The 25,800-nt window shown below is 37.6% G+C and overlaps 1 protein-coding gene across 2 annotated transcripts in view; it reads right to left on the reverse strand.

Moving 5' to 3' along the window:
• Positions 1-1,248: 1,248 nt before the first annotated feature.
• PARVA (parvin alpha) overlaps positions 1,249-25,800 on the reverse strand; it is a 69,903-nt gene continuing 45,351 nt past the window's right edge. The window contains exons 2-14 of one of the 2 annotated variants that reach the window (XM_054200222.1): positions 24,409-24,498; positions 24,239-24,309; positions 23,515-23,617; positions 21,467-21,607; positions 19,418-19,533; positions 13,902-13,960; positions 12,791-12,810; positions 11,346-11,407; positions 10,608-10,676; positions 8,873-8,974; positions 7,995-8,067; positions 4,473-4,561; positions 1,249-2,522 (exon numbers count right to left, since the gene is read on the reverse strand). In XM_054200222.1, the coding sequence (XP_054056197.1) occupies positions 4,485-4,561; positions 7,995-8,067; positions 8,873-8,974; positions 10,608-10,676; positions 11,346-11,407; positions 12,791-12,810; positions 13,902-13,960; positions 19,418-19,533; positions 21,467-21,607; positions 23,515-23,617; positions 24,239-24,309; positions 24,409-24,498 (983 nt within the window). In that variant the 3' untranslated portion in view covers positions 1,249-2,522; positions 4,473-4,484. Of the gene's footprint in view, positions 2,523-2,583; positions 4,562-7,994; positions 8,068-8,872; positions 8,975-10,607; positions 10,677-11,345; positions 11,408-12,790; positions 12,811-13,901; positions 13,961-19,417; positions 19,534-21,466; positions 21,608-23,514; positions 23,618-24,238; positions 24,310-24,408; positions 24,499-25,800 lie in introns of those variants that run through there. The other variant, XM_054200221.1, reaches the window with a different exon arrangement.

Below are 25,800 nucleotides of genomic sequence, written 5' to 3' on the forward strand. Positions count from 1 at the left end.
TATAGTAACTAAATGCCAGTCAGCTGGGAAAGAAATCTCAAAGGAGTTGATCTCAAGATATTAGGATTTTAGACCATTATTTTGGCAACATCTTTATGACATACTATTAAGAATCTGTAGCTCCTCTTTGTAAAAAATTAGTTTTGTGTGGTTGACAGAGCATACCAGGATCCATCAACAGGGAAAGGATGACTACCTCCAACCACAAAACAAATCTGGATACCCTACTGCTGGATGCAATGGATGGATTACAAGTCAGAGAAGCACAGAAACCTCTGTTCTTTTGGCAGTTCCACGATGTCCCAGCAGCAGAAGTGTTTACTGTTTGTTTGTTACTCCAGGCAGACTAATAATCTGCCAGTTTTTGGTGGTCCTTCGTGTGACAGAGCACAACAGACAAGCACATTGGTCTGGTGGATGAGATCCAAATACCAGCATGAGATTTTAAGGCAGTGCCTTGGATTCATAGTACCTGGCTTTAGCCAAAGTGCTGAGATAGAAGCCTCAAGATCAGAGGCTCACTCTGGGACCAACAGAGAAACTGGCCTCTCCAGGTGGCTGTTCATCTCTCACATGGGCTAAATCCATTGATTTGGATCTATTTTGGATCTCTACAGAGGGACCTGGACAGGCTGGATCGATGGGCCAAGGCCAACTGTATGAGGTTTAATAAGGCCAAGTGCCGGGTCCTGCATTTCAGTCACACCAACCCCAAGCAGCGCTACAGGCTTGGGGAAGAGTGGCTGGAAAGCTGCCCAGCAGAAAAGGACCTGGGGGTGCTGGTGGACGGACAGCTTAACAGGAGCCAGCAGTGTGCCCAGGTGGCCAAGAAGGCCAACAGCATTCTGGCTTCTATCAGGACAAGCGTGGCCAGCAGGAGCAGGGAAGTGATCGTGCCTCTGTACTGGGCACTGGTGAGGCCTCACCTCAAGTACTGTGTTCAGTTCTGGGCCCCTCTGTACAAGAGGGACACTGAAGTGCTGGAGCGTGTCCAGAGGAGAGCTACCAGGCTGGTGAGGGGTCTGGAGACCAGGTCATATGAGGAGAGGCTGAGGGAGCTGGGCATGTTTAGCTTGGAGAAGAGGAGGCTGAGGGGAGACCTCATTGCCCTCTACAACTACCTGAAAGGAGGCTGGAGAGAGGTGGGTGTTGGCCTCTTCTCCCAGTGAATAATGACAGGACCAGAGGAAATGGTCTGAAGCTGCTGCAGGGGAGGTTTAGATTAGATATTAGGAAGAATTGCTTTACTGAAAGAGTGGTCAGGCAGTGGAACAGCCTGCCCAGGGAGGGGGTTGAGTCACCATCCCTAGAGGTATTTAAGAAATGTGTAGATTTGGCACTTCAGGGCATGCTCTAGTGGCAGAGATTGTAGGGGGTTTTTTTGTGTGTGTATGGTTGGACTCGATGATCTCAAAGGTCCTTTCCAACCATGAAGATTCTATGATTCTATTTAATTATTTAATTATAAATAAAACCAGGATTGACCTAAAACTTAAACAACTTCTATCTTAATATAAACAGGAAAATTCTGCATTCAGCTGTACATCAGCATACACCGCTGTGTATCGAGAATAAAAGCATCATAGATGTCAGCAGAATTTGGCACAACTAATTTAACATTTCACTTCCTGAAGGAAGGTGCTGGCTTACGCTGATTGCTGAAGAGCAAACTGTCTACAGTAGTATTCTATATTTCTATAATATTCTGTATCAAAGCAATAAATATTAGATATAATCTGTATATTAGATTTCATAGTTATCTGATAGCTATTTAAATCTACACTGTCAAAAATATAAGCAGTGACCCACTCCTACATGGCAGCATATACTTTTTGTGTGAATGTGTTAAAACTATCACATGGGTCTATATTTACATAGGAACATAGGACACTTGTTTATATAGCAGATTTTAATTTACATAAATTCTTGCCATAGGATAGATAATTGTGTAAAGGTTGGATATTGTTTAAATGCTTCTACAGTTCTGCATAATTGCATTTCAGCATAAGGATTTCATCATTCTGTCTCAGTTCTATGTTTTTTTAAGGATGGAAAATGGAGTCTGATAGACTTCAAAATCTCCAATAATATATACCAATATAGCACAGTAATACTTATTTTCAAGTCCCGGTAAAAACCAGTTTCACTATTGCTAACCTTTTTCCTTTACATTTATAAATTTCCTCTTTAAAGAAAGTGCACTCCTGAAAACAAGGGCAATCAAAATGTTTTGGCATTGCTGAGATGTAAAAGAGTATTTCATCTGAGCATGACCTGCAAAAAAACCATCATACATTTTTTAATTAACAATTACAATTACTACAATCTAGGTGTGCAAATGAAAAACTTACATGTGAAACATTAAAATAAGCTGAAATGGCTCCTGGTATATACATGAGAAGTTCTGTCTCAGTTTGCTCAAAAAATGCTTTTGTTAATTCTTATCATCTAGCTTCTCAGATATTAAAGAGTTAATGAAAACATGTTCATTTTCACCAAGGTCAAAATGTCCAGTTATTTACCTGTGTAAAAGGCAAATAATAGTTATTTTCTGCACCCCTAGTTTCAGAAACTCAGTTAAAATTACAGAGGTAAAAAATATTTTAATAAAGGTATTTAGAATTATAACAATCAGATAAAAATTTCTGAGTTCAGAAAACATCCAGGTACTGTCCTCTGAATTAAATATTAACTTTCCTGTGCAACCGTTGATATTTACTTCTCAGAATAATAATTTTTGTGGCCCCCCAGCAGAAGTTAGTATCATCCTGTTATTAAACATCAGTTAGTGTTCATCAAAGACAGAACGTAATTGCTTGTCTTCCCTCTATGCTGATGTTGCACTGAAAAACTCTATATAAAAAAAAAGCAACCTGGAAAATTGAAAAATATGTAATGCTTTATACACTAAGTAACATATAGCTGGTATTGACTGTTCTTGACAGCACTGCATTTCTTCAGATGAACAGAGTCAAGTGCTGACAGACTGCTTTCCCTTTCACCTATACCAATTCTGCCCTAACTGGACGACTATTAGCAAGTCTCTTTTCTGCACTAAGCAGTCCAAAGATTTCTAAACAGTTGTCCAGTAATTTCTGCCTAAAGATATTTTTCCTTACTGTGTAACCCAGGATCCCAAGAATCTGTGGCTGCATTGGAACACTTCTTTTAGAAAGGTCTCTGCCACTGACATGAAGACTTCTAGTAAATGATTAATTTACTCTTCAAGTTACGCTAGTGCAGTTTTTGATTAACACTTGTGTCAGGCAGTGTCTATCAGCTTCTTTTTGGAAACATAACTGGTGCTTGATATCAAGTCTAAGGGAAAAATCAACTCCCGTTTCCCTTTTGTGTGTTTGTTAAAGCTAAAACCAAACAGGTAAGAGCTTATACTTGGTTATGATTAAAAAAAGTACTCTCTGCAGCCATATAAAATGACCCAAGAACCTTACACCGTAACAGAGACTTTGCAGATGGGAGTAGTTTTGCCCTAAAAGCAGTGCTTTTGTATCTGAAAGGCTACAGGAATGTTTCTGGAAAATAAATCTTATTTTTTGTGTTGGACATTATGCAGCAAAATACATTTCCCATAAAACCAACCAAAGAGACAGATTCTAAATCCTATTTAGCAATAAATCTATACTTGCAACCTGGTAATCCTGTACTAAAACTACTAAAAGAAAAACAAGCCATTCTTTTACTTTCTAGTACTATGTAATAATACAAATATTACAGGAAACTGTATTATACAGGTGTGTTTTCCTAAAATGTGTGCTTTGCAAAAAAGATCTCTTCCTCAAACAAAATAAGTGACAAGCTGCAAAGTCTGCTTATGCGGAATGCTCAATAACACATATTTAAAGCAGAGTATCATATTATAGTAAGTCTTAAGGAATGAGTAGCCACTTCAGTTTGTACTCATAAAATTCAAGCCCAACAGCACCAAAAATATAGTCAGGTTAAGTGCTTGAGAAAGTCTCTTCTTTTTAGCTGTGAAGTGAACACAGCTTTTTCTATTTTTCATTTAACTGTTTCTCCCCATGCACGTTTCTCATAATTAGAATGTAACCATCTTATCATGGATAGAATATCCCCAGATTAGAAAATATACATGTAGAAAATATTAAAATAGAGACTTGGTGCTGAATCTTCCTCTGATTGGCTTCAAAGGTTGAACTGAATGAAAGTTACTGAATGTTTTTTTCATTCTTGCTTCACCTACTACAAAGCAGTGTGAGGACAGTTACCACTGAGACATGAATTCTCACAGAATATACTCGAATACCTTCCTCCAAACCTTTCATAAGTTATATTAGTTTTAAATCTACTATATGAAAATAGTAGTGCAAGAATAATCAATTAAAAATTCTTCAGATAAATGGTTTAGTTTCTTTTAGGATAAAGATGCAGAGGAATACCGATGAAAAATATGCTAGTTATGATGCTTTCTTTGTTAGCACTCCTTTATGTACCAAATCAATTCTTCACTCCACGTTCCTGTATTTGGTAAACAAATTGTACAGTACTCTCAGTGTAGACTTCAAGTCACAATTTACAATATCTAGAAAAAAAGGCAAGGGAAAAAACCATTAATAACTCCATTAGCTCAAAACATTTTCAGTAAAAGTACCTAAAAAGTGCCTAAAACTCCCTTTCCTTGCTCAGATCCATATCCATGAACATTTGAGTCACAAAGATAGTAAGAAAGAGTAGAAATATAATAAAGCACAGTTTTTAAACTGGCAACTCAAAAATTATTATTTCAACCACTTTTAGTCAGAGATACAAATGGCTAATGATGCTGATGTAGAAATGCAACCAAGGTGCAACGAGACAAATTGTGCCTGGGATTACGCGTATTTATATGACTGAATCTTCAGTCGGTTGTGACCAAAAAGTAATGATTTTGAAAAAGTAATCAGGCAGGAACCAATGGAACTCTCCTCTTATGTAAGAATTGCAGGCCTGGGCCCATTCTAGGCTGCAACATCCTTTATTAGGCCTAATTTCAGCAAGATAGCTTGACACAAGTTTAAATTTTCTAAAGGATCTAAAGAAGCTAGGTGTACAAGTGGCCCTCAAAGACACTTCTGAAAATGCTTTGGGTTAGCTGATGTCAGTCCTTAGAAGGCTGCATCAGTCCTTAGAAACTCAACATCTAAAGTAAAGGATTTGTATGAAACAAAAAGCTAATGAATACCTGCTGTTTCCAAGAGAAGTTGTTGAGAAAGTCAATATTATTTCACAAGAAATCTATAAAACAAACTGACAAGTACTACTGCAGCAGTTTACACTTGAGCTTCAAGGAATATTCAGTCTCAAATAGGGACTTAGAATTGCCCTCAGAAAGAAAAGAATGGGAATACGAATAAGAATTTATCCTATCTCTTTCTGCTGACTGTACAGGAACTCAATCTCCTAACTTTTGTTCTTGTATTTGGCCATGAAGGTGCAAAGCAGATGGTGTAGATACTCCCATTATCTTCAAAAACTCAAGTAAGCCTAGTAAATTTTGTATTTAATCATCCGATAGTTTTGCTATGATATTTATCTACATTGATGTTTCTCACGATTGTGAAGGGGTTATACTTTGAAGAATGAATCCAATCAAACCCACGCATGGTGTCCCAAAGCATGCAAACTTTGAAGGGCTAAAGATATTAACTACATGGCAAACTGACGTCCATGGACTAAGGGTGAAAATGCTCAAACCTTGATTTTATGCTGAGCCTATGCATGGCCATGAAACCATGGCCACATGGTTTTGTGGCTCTTAATAAATCAGATAAAAAATGTTCGTTATAAGGTGAAGAGAAAATGCCAAAAGCTACAGGAAGGGCATGCTGCTCCCACATCACCATGTTATACTCTGCAGTACTGTTTGCATATAACTCAGGAAGTTTCCTCTTTCAGGCCAGCAGCAAGCTACATAACACCTTCATTTCCTAATACAGAACTTCAAATGAATAAAGAGATAACTTTGACAGGTCTTTCCAGGGTTACCAGAAGACTCCACCACCACCACAACAGAATTCCACAGAAAGGTCCAAACTAAAAAGCTGCACACTCCCAGAAAAAGATGAGGTTTTTTCCATTGATACATGTGTTTGCCCAACATGTATAACATTTTACTGGTTGCAATTTTCAAAAAGAGAAACTGGAGTTTGGCTTTGATTTACACATTTCAAGAAGTAATCAGAAAAAGCTCAGACTGCAAATGAATTTGTTATAGACTAAGTAGATTAACGTTCCGGCCATTTTTAAAGTAAAAGGTCACGGAAAACTTTTTAATACCTTTTCAATTATATTGCAAATAACCCAAATAAACTGTTGACCCCATAAAAATCATTGGTTTTCATACTCATTTATTTAACCACATTCTTTTTTCCACTAAATATGTTTTTCATATTCTAAAGCACATTTCAGCATATTTTTTCCTCAAGAACCTCAAAGAAACAGTGTAGGAATTTAAAGAGTATTTAGTATACACATTTAGGGTAAGATCCTTTTCAATACTCTTTTGCTCACTGGAAATTTTAAGTACGGGCATTGTGCCCAATGTAACAACACATAAAACAGATGTGTTTTTCCATTCACATTGGGCAGGAAGTTTCATATTAAGCATTTCAATAATTGCACAAGAAATGTCTTATATATGCTGAAATATCCTTATGGCTTGATTTATACTGGAAAAATTAGCTGTCCCCTAGAGCAATAAATACCTGAAAAATTAAATGCCATAAGAATTTTAAACCTCCATGGGGAGTAAGGGATCACAGATACTCTCTATTTTACTTGGATCCCTAGATTTCACTATTTCCCCCTTCTCTCTTTGACTATTTCAAACATAAAAGTCTGTGATACAGTCACCACTGGTTAAGCATGATTGTGGATAAGAGTTCAAGCCATCAAAAAAAGTGAAAAAATAGGCTGGGTAGGTTGAGATTAAATGGGTGGGTAGCATAGGCCCAATCCTGAGACTTTTTGTGTGTGTGTGTGTCTGTGTGTGTGTGTGTCTGTCTGCTGCTGTTATGATCTGGAAGTTGTGAGGGATGGAAAATAAGCAGAATGGAGCAGAACTTGATTCATTGATGTGTGCCTGAATCTCTAGGGATACCTTACTATCAGAAGTAAAACTCTGAGTATTAGCTTCTATCAACTCTTCAGGGAATGACAATCCAATACTATGGCAGGAAAAGACTGCGTGCACCACAGAATGTGAATCTGCAATTGATTATTATGGTAGGTAACCAGCAGAAGCCCAGCTACCGCCCCTGTTGGGAAGAATGTAGCAGAAGCTGCACGTCCAGCTCCTGCATGGTAAGAAGCGGTAACTTCTCATGGGAGGAACCACAAGAGTACCCTATAACATGGTGAATCGAGGGCCCTATATCCAGGCCAAAAACCTGGATTTAAACCCTGTATTTATATGTGCAAAGAGGAGTGGAATCCTGGTCCTGCTAAAGTCAGCAGCAAAACCTTCATCTTCCCTGAAGACACATATTAACTTTCAGTCTCCATCTCTAAATCTAATTTAAATATGCACGGTTAGGTCCTGCATTCAAAGGCAGTTATGTGAACATTTGAAATTCTTCCTGTTTTTTGAAAATTTTGTAAATTACACTGGAATACTTGAGATCTAGTATGAAGATGTGGGATGGGGGAAAATGGAGCAATTGGAGCAATTCGTATCTGCCAGTGACACCATTCACAGTTGTATTCTTTTTCTTTCAGCAAATATCTGAGTATTACTGCATATTTTTTGTCACACAAATCTTACCCTGGCCATTCAAGAAAGGAAGCCTTGCAACACTTTGAAAAAGCATATCTATCACCTGTTCAAAATACAGTTACCTGAGCACTTCAAAATGTATCTTGCCTTTCACTCTTGGATTAATGTTTTAACCTTTATTTAGCTATACCATAATCCTATGATACGAGATCTGGATCCAACACAAATTTTTAAGGAGATATAAAAAAAGTAGAATAGATACCTTCTGGTCTTGGCTTTGGTTTTTCCAATCCACCATCTTGCATTAGCTCAAATGCAAAGGATACATTGAGGACCTAGTAATATAATAAAGGTAGTCATTATTGTGAACTATATACAATATAGTATAAATGGTCAAAACAAGATTTATTGAAAGCTGCAGACCCGGATACTGGGAAGGGATAAAAACAGCCAGGACTCCATTTATCAATGGAAAATCTGGTCCTAGGAATCCAGACAACCCACTGTTGTTTTTTTCTGGGTGGTGACGGTGGTTTCAGAAATATCAAAGTAATTGAAAAATAACATGTGAACTAATACTACTCATAGAAAAATTACTTACAAGTAAGAATAGCCCACCTCCCGCAAGTTTAAAAATTGGAACATGATGGCTCATGAAGTGCTCTTGTCTTGAATAGACAGCTGAATTGCCTGAGTAGCAACAGACACTGAGGTAATGGCTGGTCTTAAAATGATACACTGTACATATATGCCTTTATGCTTCCAAAAAACATGAAACCTTTCAAATGTTAAATTTTTAGATTTTGGACACAAAAAATCAGTTCTGTCATCAATTCATGTGTATAGTTCTTTGTACACTTAACAAACAGTAAGTCTGGTTCAATGACAGCATCAGACAATGGCTGCCAAAATCAGTTAATACTTGCTAACCGCCCCATCACTAATATAATTTTTCCTTTTATTCCAGATAATCATTAATACTGAGATCTTAAAAAATGCTTGGAAATGTTTACCAGTACAGTCCTCTCTTGATTTCAGCTATTTACATGAAATTTATGTGGAAAAATTTGTGTCACCCTTGTACTACTAGACACGTTTATATGTTTATTTGTTTTTAACAGAAAAATGAAATCTAATTACCTTTTGTTCAAAACTATCAGGAGTCAAGAAAAAGCTGTGCAGAGGAACAAAATAGCCTTCTAGGAGACCCATTAGCAGGACTAAGTACACACCATCTGCAAACTGTAAAAAAGACATTTCTCAGTACATTTTCTGAAGAATAACTCATTGCTTTGCTAAATGAACAAGATATATATGTCTAATGCAGAAATGTTAATAAACTAGTAATACAAATATTTTAAACTGCAACTAAACGATCTCGTCTCACTTCTTTGATTCCTTTCATTTGGTTAGTATGTTCTGTTATGTCTTCTTCAAAACTGACCTAATGTTAAAATATACACACAGAATAAAGTCCCTGGAAAGAGAGGTGGTCAGTGGCTTTGATCTATGCCTTTGCTTTCTGTTGTACTAGTTGTGGGGAATCACGACAGCCACCTTTCAAGCTCTCAAATGGCATGCATTCCCTGAGCAGAGAAAAGCAGAATGAAGGTGCAATCTCACGACTGCACTGAAATTCAGTATATCGGAGGAAATAAAGGAACAAAGAATTACCTTTGTTCATGTTCTGCAAGTCTGTGTCAATCTAATTTTAAGTGTACGTAATTACAGGTAGAAGATACCTAATTGCTATGATATTTCATTTCTATCTAAAAAAATAGCAACATCAGTAAGATTTTGTTAAAGGCCTCTAACTCTTACCCCTGTGGCATCAGGTCTGTCAGTGCACTGAGATACCCTCACAATCAAACTGAGATCTGAAGCAACCCATCACTTTCCTGATGTAGATAATTTTTCTTCAACTGACAGAAATACAGTCTCTCATCCTAAGGAATACTGTTTTGGATAAACGCTTAAGGGGCTTTTAGGTACATTTGAATAATATGTTTTTTCCAAAAGTAAACAATGCAATAAGCAGGCATAGGGAACACCTTTCTGAAAGCCCTTACGCGTTATTTCCATCTATATTTTAACTTTGAAAAATCTCTGTCAGATTGATATCTATTTAAATAAACCAGAGATTCTTAATAACATGAATCAAGCCATAAAATAAAGCCTATCCTGAAGACACCTAGGTTTTTTTGATAGCGCGGATACCATCCTTCCTGCCTGACTCTGTAATTTTCTTATGATAGCTGCTGCAATTGTTCACATGGGGAGGTATTAGCACAGCAGGATTAAGCTTTTCTTTTAGCTTCTTTCCAGCCAATTTGCAACTAAGAACAAGAAAGACGACTATGTACCATGTTATTTCTGTGGTGCAATCAAGCCTGCAGCCCAACTGTACAGCTGCCTATGCACTTGGGTAGCTTCACTCTCAAGAACATATCCCCACTGAACAGAGTCATTGTAATCCCATGCGATTGTGTGCTTGTGTAAAGGTAGGCAGGAAACAACTGTTCAGCTTGACGTTGGATCAAACCAAGTGGACAGAGTCCTTTCCTGACCAAAACAAGCACAGGTTCTGCTTACAGCACTTGGCAGCACCCAACAAGTAGTATCTGTTAATTAATTTTTATGCTAATGGCAGTACAAAACTGTTTTAGAGAAATTTAGCTGCCCTCATGACTTCTCTCCTTAATTGGTAAGGGTCTTCTTCATACAAACATATTTAGAATCGAAGGGTTTCCTGCTGAAATAACATCTTAGATCACAATCAATAATAATTCAATGAAATGTCTGGATGAAGTTGGGGGCATAGTGCATAACATAGTGCAAACTAACTCTCCCTTTAGGAAAGGCTGTAAAATCCTACCTGGGTCTCCAGTTCAGTGACCTCCAAATTCAATTTATTGAGATGCTTGTTCACAAAGGTGATGAGAGTCTGAAATATGAAAACAATGTAGTGAAAGCCTATTCATAGGGCAGCAGTTCAATGCATGTAGTACGAACTCCACTCAGAAGAGAATCTCCATGAGTGAAGGGACTGCAACACAATTTTTAAGCTTTAAAACTGAAATGTGACATAAAAAAAATAAAAATTTCCAAGAACAAAGAACAGAAATAAAATAAATGTTATGTATATGTATAAAAATACACTGTTAAAACATAATATTTCTTAAAAAACCCCTTGTTGCCGACTATAGGGAAGTGGGTAATTGAACTCCAGTCAAATCTGACAGCAGCCAAAATACTGTAGGTCAGACCCCTGGCAGTTGTAAACTGGAAACCTCTGTGGCATCAGTACCCTCAATCTACCAGTTGGGTTCTACTCAACATACACTTTGACAACTTCTTTTTGATGGAAACTTTGATAACTACATGTTCTTCTGTGTTCCAAAGTTAAGTTCATGCTGCTAAATACTAATAAAAAGTAACACTGCATACATGAATTTGTATATTTGTTTAAGCATAAAGCTAAATCGTATTTAATATATGCAAGCTATGCAAATTATATATTATATACATACACACTCACTACATGCATACAAACCGATACATACAAGCATGCACATGCACAGATTATGCATTTTAAAAATAAAAATCTTCCAACCTTTTTCACTACATTGAGCTTGTCTGGAGCATGGTCAAATAAAGTATCAAATGCATCTCTTTCTGAAAAACATTCAGACACATTAATATCCTGAGCAGCAGTTGTCCAAATGCAGAATAAACCCTTACTAAGGCACACACTGGTTTAAGACAACAGAATCAGCAAAAAGTTTCAATATATTCTCTTTGTATTCCAAGTACCATGTATTTTGCATACTGCCGTCTTGCTATAAGCTTCTAGTAACTTATTCTCTATTATTTACAAAAAACATAATTTTCAAGTAGGATTTGGATTACCTAATAACCCTGTTTCTCAAAAATGAACAAAGAACAGTACCTTTATGTATAAAACCTTAAACAGCCAGATTCATGGAGCTAAGTAACCAAATGACTGTGTGCAGAAGAACATGAGTTTACATCTAGAGTCACTACAGCTACAGAGGAAGTTTTTCCCCATGGGCCACTGACTGCATTGTGGTGTGCTGTACCATTAACCACCTCAAGCAAGTTTATGATTACACAGTTGCAATACAATCCTTTGTATAGATGTTTTTGGGCCATTCTGATATGCAATTTAGGACATATTATAAGCAGGACAGGCAACCTAGGGTAGCATGACTGGAGTGCTACTACAGTCACCTTCTGAAGGAAAGAGAAAAAATATAAAATAAAAAGGCACTACTGCCTTTTCTGAGCAATTTTCATTTCGGCAATCACCTGAATGTTAGCAAATGACTCCACAAAAAGGTACATTCATATTCCTCGATAAAAAATTGCTACAGTAGATCCAAAGGCATTTGTAGAAGGCAGACTTTATATAAAGTAAGAGTGCCCAGGGATATAATTGGGAAAAGAGGTCATGCATGTAGCCTTTTAAATCAGCTGTAAGGCTGCCATTTAAAGAATACAAGAAACAAATGCTATATTCTTGGTGGGACTCCACCTAAGCTCCTCATATGAGTATTTTCTGTTGGCCCAGCATTTGGCCAGTCTCAACGCTAGCAGTATGACATACTAGGCACAGGAACTTGCGTGATGTTTAGGCCTGTTCAATAACAACTCAAAATCATTAAAGTGTAAGTAGGTAATGTATGCAAGAATGCCAATGGGTTCACCAGCTGGTTTATGATAAGACATCATTTCATATTATATAACTGGGAACTTATGACCATTAATACTATTACAGTAATGTTCTGGAGGTTAAACTGCAAAGCACCTGCAAATTAACACCTGCTGAAAAGCAATGAAATGTGTTTTAAAGATGGTCAGACTGATTTTAATACTTTTTTCCTTTTATTAACTGCCACAATAGCCTGTGGTTTATGTATTTGCCAGGGCAACCTGAAATTCTCTACTTCCTTGCAGTTTGATCAAGTGACCACCCATTGCAGAACTGAAGTACACTTTGGCTGCCTCAGGAAAAAGATAATAATGAAATAAACTTACCATGCCTTCCTGATAATGCCCTATGAAAACAAAACAAACAAACAAACAAAAAAACCAAACAGAACAAAATATAGTTATATATAATTCACTTGCAGACATCGTGCTGCAAAAGAAAACAGCATACATGGCCAGATCTTCAGCTTGGTGAAAACTGGAGTAAATCCATGAAATTAAGAAAGCCTTCATCAAGTTACTCCAACTGAGAACCTGGATTAGTCTTGGAGTCCACCAGTATATCTTCTCCCAGCTTCACTAAAGTCTCATGGGAGGCCAGATTTCAGATTTCCTACTATTGAACCAAGCCAACACACCTTGCCTGAGTGAAGAAGGCTTTTTCATGTTGATTTTGTGAAAACTTTTCCCTTTGCTTTAAAGATGCATTTACCACACCAACCACGATACAATTGCAGCCAAAACAATGCTTGGACTGCGTTCTTAAGGACTGCAGCATTTTGTTCCAGTTGATCCCTCATACAACTATTACACATAAACAAATAAACAAATCCATAAAGATTAATAATAAGTCAATAGTCTGTCTTCTCTCCGTTCTATTAGAAACTAGGATAGTCTACTATTGCTTTCTGTTGGTTTAGAATAACTTTTCTGTTATGAGTTGTTCAGTGAGATGACATGTACAGGGCTTACTACCGTCTTTTTACATCCCCAAAGTCCAAACACCTAAAAATAGTCATATCACATTCATTTTTGAAAAAATCTAGTTCTCTATCAAATAAGTACCAACATAAAGGAATGAGCCATATCTTCCTTGTTTGTTTGAAGGACTTTTGAATAAAAAAAATAAGAAATATGATAAATATAGAAATAAATAAATAGTAGATAAATATAAAATAGAGATTTTGTATATCCTCACTCTGTCTTCTCTTTTATCCTGATCTCATGCTTTTAGTTCCCCAGATCTATATTTCCTCACCCTTTTGTATTTTTAGATGCATGTTTGCAGCTCTTGAAAAGGCTAAAATACAGTCACTGGCTGATGCATCATCTTCCTTGGAACCCCAATACCAAAATCTAAATATCAGCAAATGTTTGAATTTCTGAGATGCATCTGTGTTCAATTACTGAACTGCTGGCAAAAGTGGTGTTGACATACTCAGTGTTACCAGTTATTTCCTCTTGGATTTGTCGAGACTGGAGGATTCCTTCTCGTTTCTGGAAAAAATAAAAAAGCGACATTTTTCTTAGTGAAGTTAAATGCTTAGGGTACAGTAAAAATTTACTTGTGATCCACAAACATAATTAGATAAGAAACCTGCAAAATAAGAACTTTTTTTAAACAAACTTACAGTAATATATTGTTTCACCTAGCAAGTATTTCAGACAACTTTTGTACATTAACAAGAAACTTGAAACTCCACCTGTAGAAGGAAGTATTTCTTTTCCTTTCTCCATTGTTCTTAATTCACTTTTCTTTTAAAGGCCCCAATTCAGCAAGACATTTGAAACACCTAAACACATATGTAAGTATTTTAGTAGAGGTATGTATAGGTGAGTTGAATTAAACCTTGTATTTCAATGAACAGCTTGGCAGATGGTGCCTATGCTTCTCTTTTGCAAAAATCTTGCTCCCAGGCTATCTGTTCTTTCTACCCTATTCACATAATTTCTTTTTGCCTCAGTGTTTTCCTCTTCTGACTTCTCTCCACACGAAGAGCCCTATTTGCTTGTGATGGAAAACTAAAATGGAGGATAAACTATTCACATCCTGCTCCAGACCCTAGTCATCTTGGTGTTAATATATGCATTGACTCCAATGTCCTTCAGATGTAAGAAGCTCTTCGTACGTGGTGGTGAGTGGCCCGTGTCTAGAAGCTGTACACAAAATGGCAGAAGCCAACTGAAATGGTTGCATTTTGAGTCAGTTGTAAAATGAAGGAGTTTAAAAATTTGACATTGTTTCCAGGATGCCGATCACAGTCATCTGGTGGCAGTGTAAATACCACACATATGTTTTGCCTCTCTTTGTGTTCTCTCTGTTAATTCTATTCACTGGAATTAGTAAAATTTTGCAATACAGAAAGAAAAGTCAGGCAAATGCTGACGACCGCATGTAAAGTCTAGACATTAGGCAATTATTCATGATTCTTCACTGCCTGTCATACAAGGAAATGAGAAAAATAAGAAAAATAAGTTTATGCTGGTCCTACACTTGCCTTCTACGTGGAAAGGAGAAAAGGAGACTTTTGGAACGTCCTTCATGTCATATGAACTGGGGCTGCTGCTCTTCCCTGCCTTGGAGAAAATAGCACAGCCCTAAGGCAGTCCTCGGTGTATGATGTGCTGAGGATTTGGCGAGGGTTGAGTCTATCACTTCTATACTGCATTACTGAAATATATGAGGATCAAACTTACTTTTTGCAAGAAAGCCATACATGGCACTCTCTGGGTCATTCCAGACTGGCACTTGGAGTAATATGAACTGTCCTTTTAGCTAGATGATAGTTTCAGGTGTTTTGCGTTATAGTTTTTAAAGCTCTGTTACTAAATATCTTGCACATGGTTAAAAATACATTCAGGGAGGACATTAAAAAGACAGAATGGAGTCCAGCGTGTTACATACTGAAAGAGGGGGCACAGAACAGCTGCTGAGACGTCTTCTGTCACATATCTTGAAAGTCTGAAGAAAAACTACATCACTTAGGGCTATCTTCATTTCCAGCTTGCGCAGACAGCAATAAGTACTTGCACTTGAAGTTACAATCTAGTTCATACTAGCTCAAGTTAGAATTCCACTCTGGGATTTTTGTTTATTTTTCTCTTTGCTGCAGAGTGGAAGGAAACTTTTATTTCCTCCTGATGATGACTCTGACATGCCAATGGAGCAAAAGTGCTATCAACACTCCTCTCTCCTAGAGGAGTTGGGCATCATAGCAATAGTAGCTGTACTTCTCAGTGCCCAGTCTGGTGATATGGGAGAAGAAAAAGGCTTCCAATACTCTACCTTCCCTCTGCAAACATGCACAAATAGCATGAAAAATACTCCAGCACTGATATAAAGCATATTTCCCTTTTTGATAAACTGCAATTAATATCAATAGGAATTGTGGACCTTAATCCTATTGTTGACCAAAAAAAAAAAAGAAAAAAAAAGACACCAAGCCTTAGTTTTGTGCTTGGCATCTGATCACTAACATTAATGGAATTTCCACACTGCCCAAAACCAACGTGCATCTGCTGGACACTTACTTGACCAGCACGTATCAAGATAGACTTTCCTATGCTTTTGATTTGTAAAGACTGGTGAAAAAGTGCCAATGGCAACAATGGGAATGGACCTTAGAAACACTAGTCTAAGCGCCTTCTCTGTGAAGGTTGCTTCCCATACATCTTTTGCACTTTAAGAACTCTCCACCTCAAGAAGTTGCCTTAACACCAATGACACCTGTTGTGAACTTAGTTTTATACCAGACAGAGAATGACGTAATATTCCTGAAAATACAAAGAAGTGCTACTGAGGACTGAAAGACTGTCCAGCAATGTTTCTTGAAGACAACAGTAGCTATACTGAAATAACAAATGATAAAAATTAAGACCTTCTGTTTGAAAGTCACTAAGAAATGAGGCATGAATTAAGATTCCCCATTAAAAAGAAAAGCTGGACACACATTCCAGTGACCACAGAAGACTTTATTTGGACAGGCTTGGCATCTTCTCTCACAGTTGAAAGACTCCACTAAAGGCCATGAAAGACCTTCCTAATCACTTACTTTAAATTGGCAACTACCCCTAGAACAAAAAAATACACTTGAAATTTGGGTAATATGTCTGGACATGGAAAGGGTCTCTCTTCTTCATGTCTCTTCACATCAGCTATGTGTAAGCAGTTTTATACAACTGAGGGACAACTGCTTAATTTCCCACACAAAGTCCCATTCTGAAAACCTTCCCGCTATTTGAATGGGTTTTGCCTATGTATTGTTGTCATCTGTTTCATCTGGAGGATCATGTTTTATAATTGCCCCACCATGAAATGCAGAACTATTCTGGAGCTTGAAAGAACAAATACATTTGTCATTGGTTCAAAAAAAGACTTCTTGGGAACCTGGAGGCAATGCTGCTTGGAAACATTTCAGACCTTCCCAGGGCTTTCAGAGAGACAGTGGGACCAATAATCTCAAATTAAGTTTATGATGTACACCTTCTTCTAATCCCATTAATTTCCTAGCTTTGCTTAACAGTAGTTTATGCACCCAAGAATTGCTCTCTCAGCACTCAGAATATGCTGAAGCATTCTTATACTGACTTAAGCTCTTGCACACAAACAATCTGATATTTAACCATTTGTGGATAGCATAAATAAATGCTTTTTTAAAAGAGGCAAAATAACGGCAAGATCCAGCTCTCCATAAAACCTCTAACTTGTTTCAGTAGAAGTGATCAAAGAAAGCCTGGGCTTTTTTCAAAGTTATTCATTCTATTAGTATGGAAGGAAAAGAAAATAACATAATAAAATAGCTACAAAAGGTACAACTACCACATTTTTCCCCAAATCAGCTTAGAACCTAGATTTCATATTACTCTTATTGCTAAAAGCTTTTGTACAAAAAGGCCAAAGGAAACAAGCTTCCATAAGAACTGTGCTGATCACCTGTTGGGCCTGAGCACATTTTTTGTTTCAGACATATCTTTTGTTTCTATTTCAATAAACCATACCCAGCCAACGCAGCAACCCTCACACGTTATGTGTTTCTAAATCTAAAAAAATCATTAAATGAATTAGGGTAGTCTTCCTTAAAGACTTCATGAAAGTATGTCATTCCTTAATTTCTCTCTATTATTCCTTTTATCAAACTGTATAGTGTAGAATCTGAAACCAGCTACCACATAGTCTGTTGAGTTTCTCTAGGCATGACCTTACTTTACATAACGTATGAGGGTTTAAAACATGAGGCATGCAAGTTTGAACACTAAATTAGGCTTTCGTATCTGCTAATTGTTGATTAAAACTTTCATTGAGTTCAAAGGGTACATGAAGAATTATATAGAACCAATCCCACAGGACATGAAAGACAGATTTAAAAAATAAAAATAAAAAACCCACCCACAATAAAATAAAAATGTCTCAAACACAATTACAGTAAGAATACTGGCCCCCACCCTATGTTAATAGGAATCAGCACAGCCGTGGAGTTCCACTGATTGCCTTTCACCAAGGACTGGGTCTGCAGGGCAAAATCTTCTGCAACATTACTTGTATTTCATTCTGGTGCAAATGCTTTCTCTGCAATTCACTGGCGCCTGAGCTACAGCTGTGTAGCTAAGAGGCAAAGCAGTCAGCCAGATTCTCCCACTACTTATTGTTTTTAAATTGGTTTATCTCTACTGACTTCAGTGGATTTGTTGTTGAACTACATGAGCCTATTAAACAAGAGGACAATTACGTCCATTGATTTCAATGGGAATTTTGTCTGGACACACAGAGTGACAGCGGAATGCAAGATCTGGTTCTTTATTTTAAGACCATGTTCTTTTTCGGGTTTAGTTTCTCATCCCAAAGATGCCCTGACTGCTGCACTTCTGATTTCTTAAGCTGTTTTTGGTAGAATTTTGAGATAAACCAGTGTAATTAATATATTTATAATAACCAAAGGAAAGTGCTTGCAAGTTATGTTCCTCTGAAGCCTTAGGCATGTAAGTGCAGATTTGCTGGGGTTCTCTTTCGTCTTCTGTGGAGAAACCCAGTAAACAGAGCCTGAGAGTCAATGAGTCATTATCAGGTGTCAGTGATACATCTACCAGAGACTCTTCTTCAGATTTCTCCCCAAATTACAAAACTCGTCTGATATGAATGCTGGAAAAAGGAGTGGTTACTTTCTCAGATGTGTCCCACAGATTTTCAGTCACACAAAACTTGACCAATAGCTCTTTGCACCAAACACTTCAAGGGTAACATCAGTTAAAACACATAAATACAGACAGTTACAGTGTGAAAAATAAAGGCAAAGTTAATTTGAGGCAAAGATAATCAGATTAAATAGCAAGAGGCCAAATGAGATAGAGCAAGCACAAGTCCAACTGAAAGAAAAATGAGGAACAGGATAAAATGGAGAGTTTGGATGGATGAGGCGCTAATAAGGAGACCGACTGACACAAAAGATTTAGTTGATGGGGTTTTTTTGCATGCTTATGAGAAAGCCAACACTGTAATCAGACTAAATTAGCATGCACAAGGCTGAAAAAGAATCTTTAGTCACCTAACATGAATCTGAATGTAATAAACAGTGACAATTCATCATTCAGTGCCAAGAATGATTTGAATCTCTACACAAGTGAGAAGACTGTCAAAAATGGATAAAATAATAATTCTAGAGATCATATTGGGTGATAAACAAACACATTCCAACAATAATAATGCTTCATATATTTTTAATGTCAGAGTCTGGCCACTTCACAATCAAAATAAGATATTCTGAGATACAGCTCAATCTGGGAAAGCACTTCTGCCTTTTTCTGGTTGAAGCATTGTCAGCAGGGAAGATGCACGAGTGTTTCTTGTCAGCCAAAGAGACACACGTATGCCTGCACAAACAGCAAGTCTAGATATATTTTTCAAGAAACCCCTCAGTCAATTTCACAACACTACCAAGAGCTGTTTAACACCTCTCTTACCTGCACAACAACAACCTGAATGGACACGTGATCTGGGAGTCTGATTGGTGCTCGAAAATACTGTGATAATGCAACCAGAAGATGAAGTATTGCTACGAGACTTTTAGCATGAACAGCTGAAATAGATATTAAAAGCGCAAGTTACAAATTGCAAAGTATCTAGGGCACATATTTTTACTTTTTAGGATGCAGGGATTATGGGACTCTTTTCTCTTGCCACCTGGACCCAGGGGGCACTTTTAAGCCACCTCTCCTTTACTGGTCTCCTCCTGCTCAACGGGTCATGCAAATGCAGCCCAGTCAGTAATATGCATCAGTACCAAAGCATTACTTTTTGCAAAATGTCTGGATGCCATAGGCTTGCGTAGATGGAAATCTAAAGCTAATCCAAAAGCCAGATTTCATGTACAGCAGTTTAAGTGCTGTCCCCGCATTCTCCTTGCCTTTCCTTTATTCCCTTTATTTCAATAAGGATTTATGGACTATCAGAAAGATATTTTCATACTCATAACATGCACTTATTCATTTTTAAGTGTCACAGTGTCTGCAGGATGATAAACGAGCCTATTTTGGCAGAGGCCTTAAGCAATAACTTACTAAACTCAATGACTCAAACATTCCTCATGAAGTTATTATAGTTCTTGTTATTGAAGCTTTTTCACAGCAGGTTTCATATGGGTAGTTAACACTAACACGACTTACAAGATATCAAAAGCCATACTGTAGGAAATCCTTAATCAAGTATCAAACCATTGGCATGAAAGTGAATAACTTCTAATTCCTATTCTTGCCTTTCTTCTTCTATTTTGTTTTTGCATTTATAGTCTTCCCCAGAGTAGTATTCCTAAACGATATTTGATGGCTACACTACAGTGCACTTACGTTTTCTGTACTCAAACTAACCAATAACTACTACCTTATTTCACTGCTAAAGCAGGATCAGATTCACTAAAGTATCCTGCTTTATTATCTTCCAGTGCAAGTCTCAACTATGCCGTGGAGATACTCATTCATATAAAATGCAGCTTTGCTGTCTAATTTTGCTGGGGTGCCAGTGGTCACGGATGAGGTGCTTTAGCAGAACACTAAAAAGATGTCTGACTGCCTAGCACCGGTGTGTGCTACAGCTGGCTCCAGCTGCTGCTGTGTCTATCTCTACTTTAGCTCTAAAACACATGTAAAACATTAAATTAAAACTATAAGTTAAATTGTCAGGCCACTCCAAACACCCTGACTCCAGCTGCGTAAGAGAATGGAAAAAAACAGGAGGGAGGTTGAAGAGAGATGGGGACAGAGACACCTCATGTTCGCTCTTCCTTCCTCAAGCTATTTCTCTCCCCCTCACTAATTTGTTGTGAGTGGAACAGGATACAAAACAGCTCAGCTCAAGTCAGGTATAGGAGAAAAGAAAACTGCTATAAATGATTCTGAATACCAAACTTAAAACAGATTGAGAGGTCTACTTTTCTAAAGCTGCTGGTAACATGTTTTCTACAGCGCGTATGCACTAAAATGTCTTGTGTTGGGCCACTGGAGGCATTTCTGTTAGATATTACTATGTTTGTTTTTAATACAATAAAATAGGAAGGGTGCAGTCCTAGTCTTGATGAGAGTTTTGTAACGAAAATTAGGGGTTCAGATTTAGCCTTAAATGATCAGAAATATTATTCATATTTATGTTGCAAATTTTACACAGATAGAGCCCTAGATCCTAACCCTCCTTCTGCCTATCTACCACATTTATGCAGGTACTTGCCCGTTTCAACAAACCAATTAAGTAACAAAACCTAAGCTGGTATGCATATGGACTTAAGAGCAGAAATACCATACTTTGACAAACTCTGAAAAGACAGTTTATTTAAATTGGAGGTTGAGCACCAGTAAAGAGCATAGAGCGTACCACATTTGGAAGTGCCCTGCAGAGCAGCTCCTACCATAAATACCAGGTTTCAGCCTTCCCTTATCATTGGATATTTCAGAATTCCAGATAGCAGCTATAAACTCTTGGCTGTCAACAAATGAGAACAGCATAGAAAATACACAACTTACAGTCAACGTTCCATTTAATGCTTCTTGGAGGGAGTTTAAGGGTTTCATTGATCTTTTCAAGCACTGTCTGTAACTTCTGTTTCTGAGCAATTTCAGACTGGGTAACTTCAGCAACATTCAGCTTCTCACTTTCAAGTTTCTCTGAAGTGATAATAGAAAAAAAAAAACCAGAAGTAAACCCATTGTTAACTCCATGAGGAACACAAAGATATTCTGTGCACCCAGATGTTCATTCAAGAGATATTAAGACTTCCTAGTTTTAAAATTATATGCTTTTTCTTCCAGAGCCACTTTCCCCCACGCATCTTAACTCCTAAAGATACAGTTCACATTTTCCCTTTATTTACCCATTGCCAAAGGGAAGGTGAAGTATTAATGAAAAGCACAGTACCAGCTAACAAATATTTGCTTCAGCTCCCTTTAGGAAACACCAGACTCTGACATAAGGCCCATTACTTCTATTGCTACTGGATAAAGAGTATTCGGTACGCAAGTGGACTGTACAGCAGACCAGCTTATCTAGGAAACAGGTAACAACTTTAAGATTTGTTTCATCAGTCTCAGCCTCCTGGCTTCTCCATCAGAGTTCAGAGATTTAAAAATTTTACTTCACCCATTTGTGATAAAAGTAAAGCGACATCGTATTTGTAAAGGTGGAGGATGCACCCAAGAAATGTGAATAAGTATTTCTGAGGGTATGAAAACAACTAAAACCTTGGGCAATTTCTTTCTATGAAACCACAGCCCTTTTCTCCACTCAAAATTTGCAGTATATTTTAACATACTTTATGAATTAGTTTGTTAATAATTAGTACAGATTACTAGGTATATACATACATGGCTTAGTGTTTACCATTCAATAGTAAGCAAAGAAAATTTAGCAGTAAAAGCTCCCTGATAACAACACCAGAAACAAAATGCTTTGTCGCCTATCAATTTACTTCTAGGAAAGAATCTCTCATTAAGCTTGGTAAGAGGTGATCTTGTTCTCATCAAAGCCAACTGAGTATCTTCCCAAAGAGAGTGAGCCTGAGCTACCAGTCTATGAATCCCACCTAAGAGACTACTCTCTCCATGGGTTTCTTATGCCTCTACAGAAACAAGACCAAAGTCCTTAATTAGCACAGACCTGATCCCCAGGGAATTAAAGGTAATGGAAGACATTCCACTGAAATCAGTAAGTGCTGGATCAGTATACGGATATTTAGAGTCAGGCCGTATATGATATGCATTTTTTGGGGTTTGGGTGAAGTCACTGGAGGTCTGCCCATGAGAATCAAATTGCTCAGTCTGGGGCATATCCAGTCCATCACAATATATTCAATAGCTTAAACATTCATAGAAGGGAACAGTCTGTGTAGTCTTTATTAGAAGTGCTCACATGATGTTTCAAGATTCATTTAAGACACTGAAAAGAAATTTACTGGAGACTTTATGAGCTGCAATAACTAAGAAAATGGCTTCCAAGCCAACAGTTAAAAAAGCACATGCCAGCTCTGCATTAGCAGTTTCTTTTCTCTATCTGTTTCTCAGCTGAAGCTCAGTTTGCAGTCCACTGGGTACGATTACCTCAGTAATGTTAAAAGCCGGACATCAAATCAGAAAGAAATTACAACTTTCCAGAGGAACTTCGCAATGTGAATAAACTATAGTATGGAACCAGCAGAGATTAAAAACATCCACTGTTGTACTGAAAATACCCTTGCCTTCAAACTTACTTTCCACTTGTAACACTGTTAAGTTTGTACAGCACATATGCAGATAATAAATTTAATTGGAGTGAATACTGTTGCCAAGACAAGAACCTTCCCTCTGTAGCACCCCAGGTAGGCTTTATGCTGTTCTCATCAACTACAGAGCACCACACATTGCACTATAGCTCTAAGGATTGTGCGTACAGCCTATTGCTCAAGGGTCTCATAATACAATGCTATTTTTATATCACTTAGTGGCATAAATGTAAGATGATACCAAGGCTCCTAAGTAGGAACAAGTGATCCACTTACTGACAAAGTGCCCCAACAGCATGCACATATATTTTTTCTTACCAAATAATTTCTGCAATACTTGTCCATCATACAGGTCTTCAGCCAAGTCTTTCACAATAATCCTTTCTCCTACCAACACATCATTAATCCAGTCAATTAATACCTATATGGGAAACACAAATTTGGCAGTATTATACACTATTCATTTACAATTTAAAACACATGTCATTTTGTACAATGATGAAAATATTTAGCAGAAAGAATACCAAAGCTGCAATGACTCAAAATACAATCAGCTTGAAATGCCATCAGAAGAAAAAAGGAAGGAGTTAGGTGGCTGTGTCAATGCACCACAAGGTCTAGACAAATACTGGATTGAGGCAGTGCCTTCTGCAGTGAAATCTGCCCTTTGCTTTCAGTGGTATTGTAACATTTTATTGTGAGGCAAAAGGTGTTGAGGTCGATTCTAATGAAGCTTCCTGCTGAAGTTCTAACCCCAAGGATCACAAAGACTACAAGGGAAATCAATGTCTTTAGATTGGGGGTGGGATGGGACTAAGAATCTGGACTCAGGATTTTAATCCAAATTCTTAAATCTCTCTGTGCCATATCTAGAAAAAGATACTAAAACAAATGACCTCCCCATTTCACCGCGATATATGCGCCATGTGGTTTCATTTAATTAATACCTAACCAGTGCTTTGAAGTATCCAAACGAAAGAGGCAGGGATAGTATTAAAAAATAGTTTTCCTTTCCTGAAAGTGTTTACATGCTTTTCATTACCTTCATTAGTTCTTGTAATTTTGGGTCATTTCTTGAATTTGGATCAACCATTGTTCTGACTTCATTTTCCTCTGGAAGGTTTAAAAGAAAGATATTAGAAACTATTACAGGCATGAAACTTTATTTTACATCAAGCTTTTATGTTGAGATGTAAAATTGTTGTGAATTACCTAGCATAGTGTCCTCAGGGTCTAGTTCGAATGGAATTGGACTGAGAGGTAAGTTAATGGCATTCATTCCTTCTTCCTGTAATTCAGATACTAGGAAATAAAAAAGAAGATCTTGGTCAAATTTCAATTCAATTTTACTTACTATTTCACTCTTGTTGAGAGTCGCGTTAATTGTCTTAATTTCTTTATAGGAACATGACTCTATTAGATACGCCACTAGGTGTAATTACAGCAATAAAATATAGCTAACAAAAATGGGAGGCCCAGCTAACAAACCTTTACTTCTATGAGTAGATTTTTTGCAGATAATGGTACTGGAATCAATGCAATTTCCTCAAATCTTTTCTAGGATAAGGCCCATTGTCCTCAAATTTTAAAAAGCTTACTTGCATTCTAATGGTCCTGACATTTTAACACTAATGAATCATTTTAGCTGAGGGAAATGATTATTGCTCTCAGCTATGTCACCCTTGCTCTGGAGATGCTTCAAGTTTAGCTACTTGAGAGGAGTCTGGCTACAAATCCAACACAGGAGCTGCCAGACTGATAAACTATTTAGGACTGAAGGTGCAGTTGCAGCACGTGGCTCCCTCTGTTGTTCGGGTCAGAGACCAGCTGGAGCTGACTGGGATGCTTCTGGCCTGTGTTCTTGGGCTTTCTTTAGCAGAAACCACAGCAGCAGGACACAGGCGTAAGATAACAAACCCTCAAAAGTACTGCCTTAGTGTGGAGTCCAGACACAGGTTGAGAAAGAATCTGGACATGGGAATGCGGAAGTAAAGCAAAATCCCACAGTTTGGAGATGCACGCAGTTGTCAGGAAATATGGACAAGTTCCTACTCAGCCAAAGTCCCCTAATGTTGCAAAAATCAGTGTTCTTATAATACATGCTCTGATGATATAGGAACAGAGAGATTCAGAGAAGAAGTGTAAAAGCAGTCCTGCCGCTAGTTCTGTACTGTACAGGGTCTGTACCTGGTACAGTACAGAGAAGCATCATTCATGCCTCTTGGTGACCCGAACTTTAATAGGTTGCAAAGATAAACCCCTTCTTCACTGATCAAACATGCTTCCATAATAGAAGAGAAAAAAATACAAAAAATCCAATGCGCTAATCCTTCTGCTATGGAAGAACACACAGCACTGTGCAGGCAGGGTAAACCACTTTGGTGACCAGACAAGTCTGTAACCACGTGTGGCAGTGTGCACCACGTTGTAACCAAGAAGTCAGTGCAAACCTGATCTACCAAACCAGGAAAAAGGTTTGCTGTCTTATGAATGACAAGCAATGTTGTTTTGACCAATAATTTTCCAGTGTACACACCTTGAATAAAACTGGTTGTTAGCAAAACCATTCTGGTCAGACTTTAAACTTAAATAACTGAATTCAGT

This window comes from Rissa tridactyla, chromosome 4 (assembly GCF_028500815.1).
Source record: "Rissa tridactyla isolate bRisTri1 chromosome 4, bRisTri1.patW.cur.20221130, whole genome shotgun sequence".
Classification (NCBI taxonomy): Eukaryota; Metazoa; Chordata; class Aves; order Charadriiformes; family Laridae; genus Rissa; species Rissa tridactyla.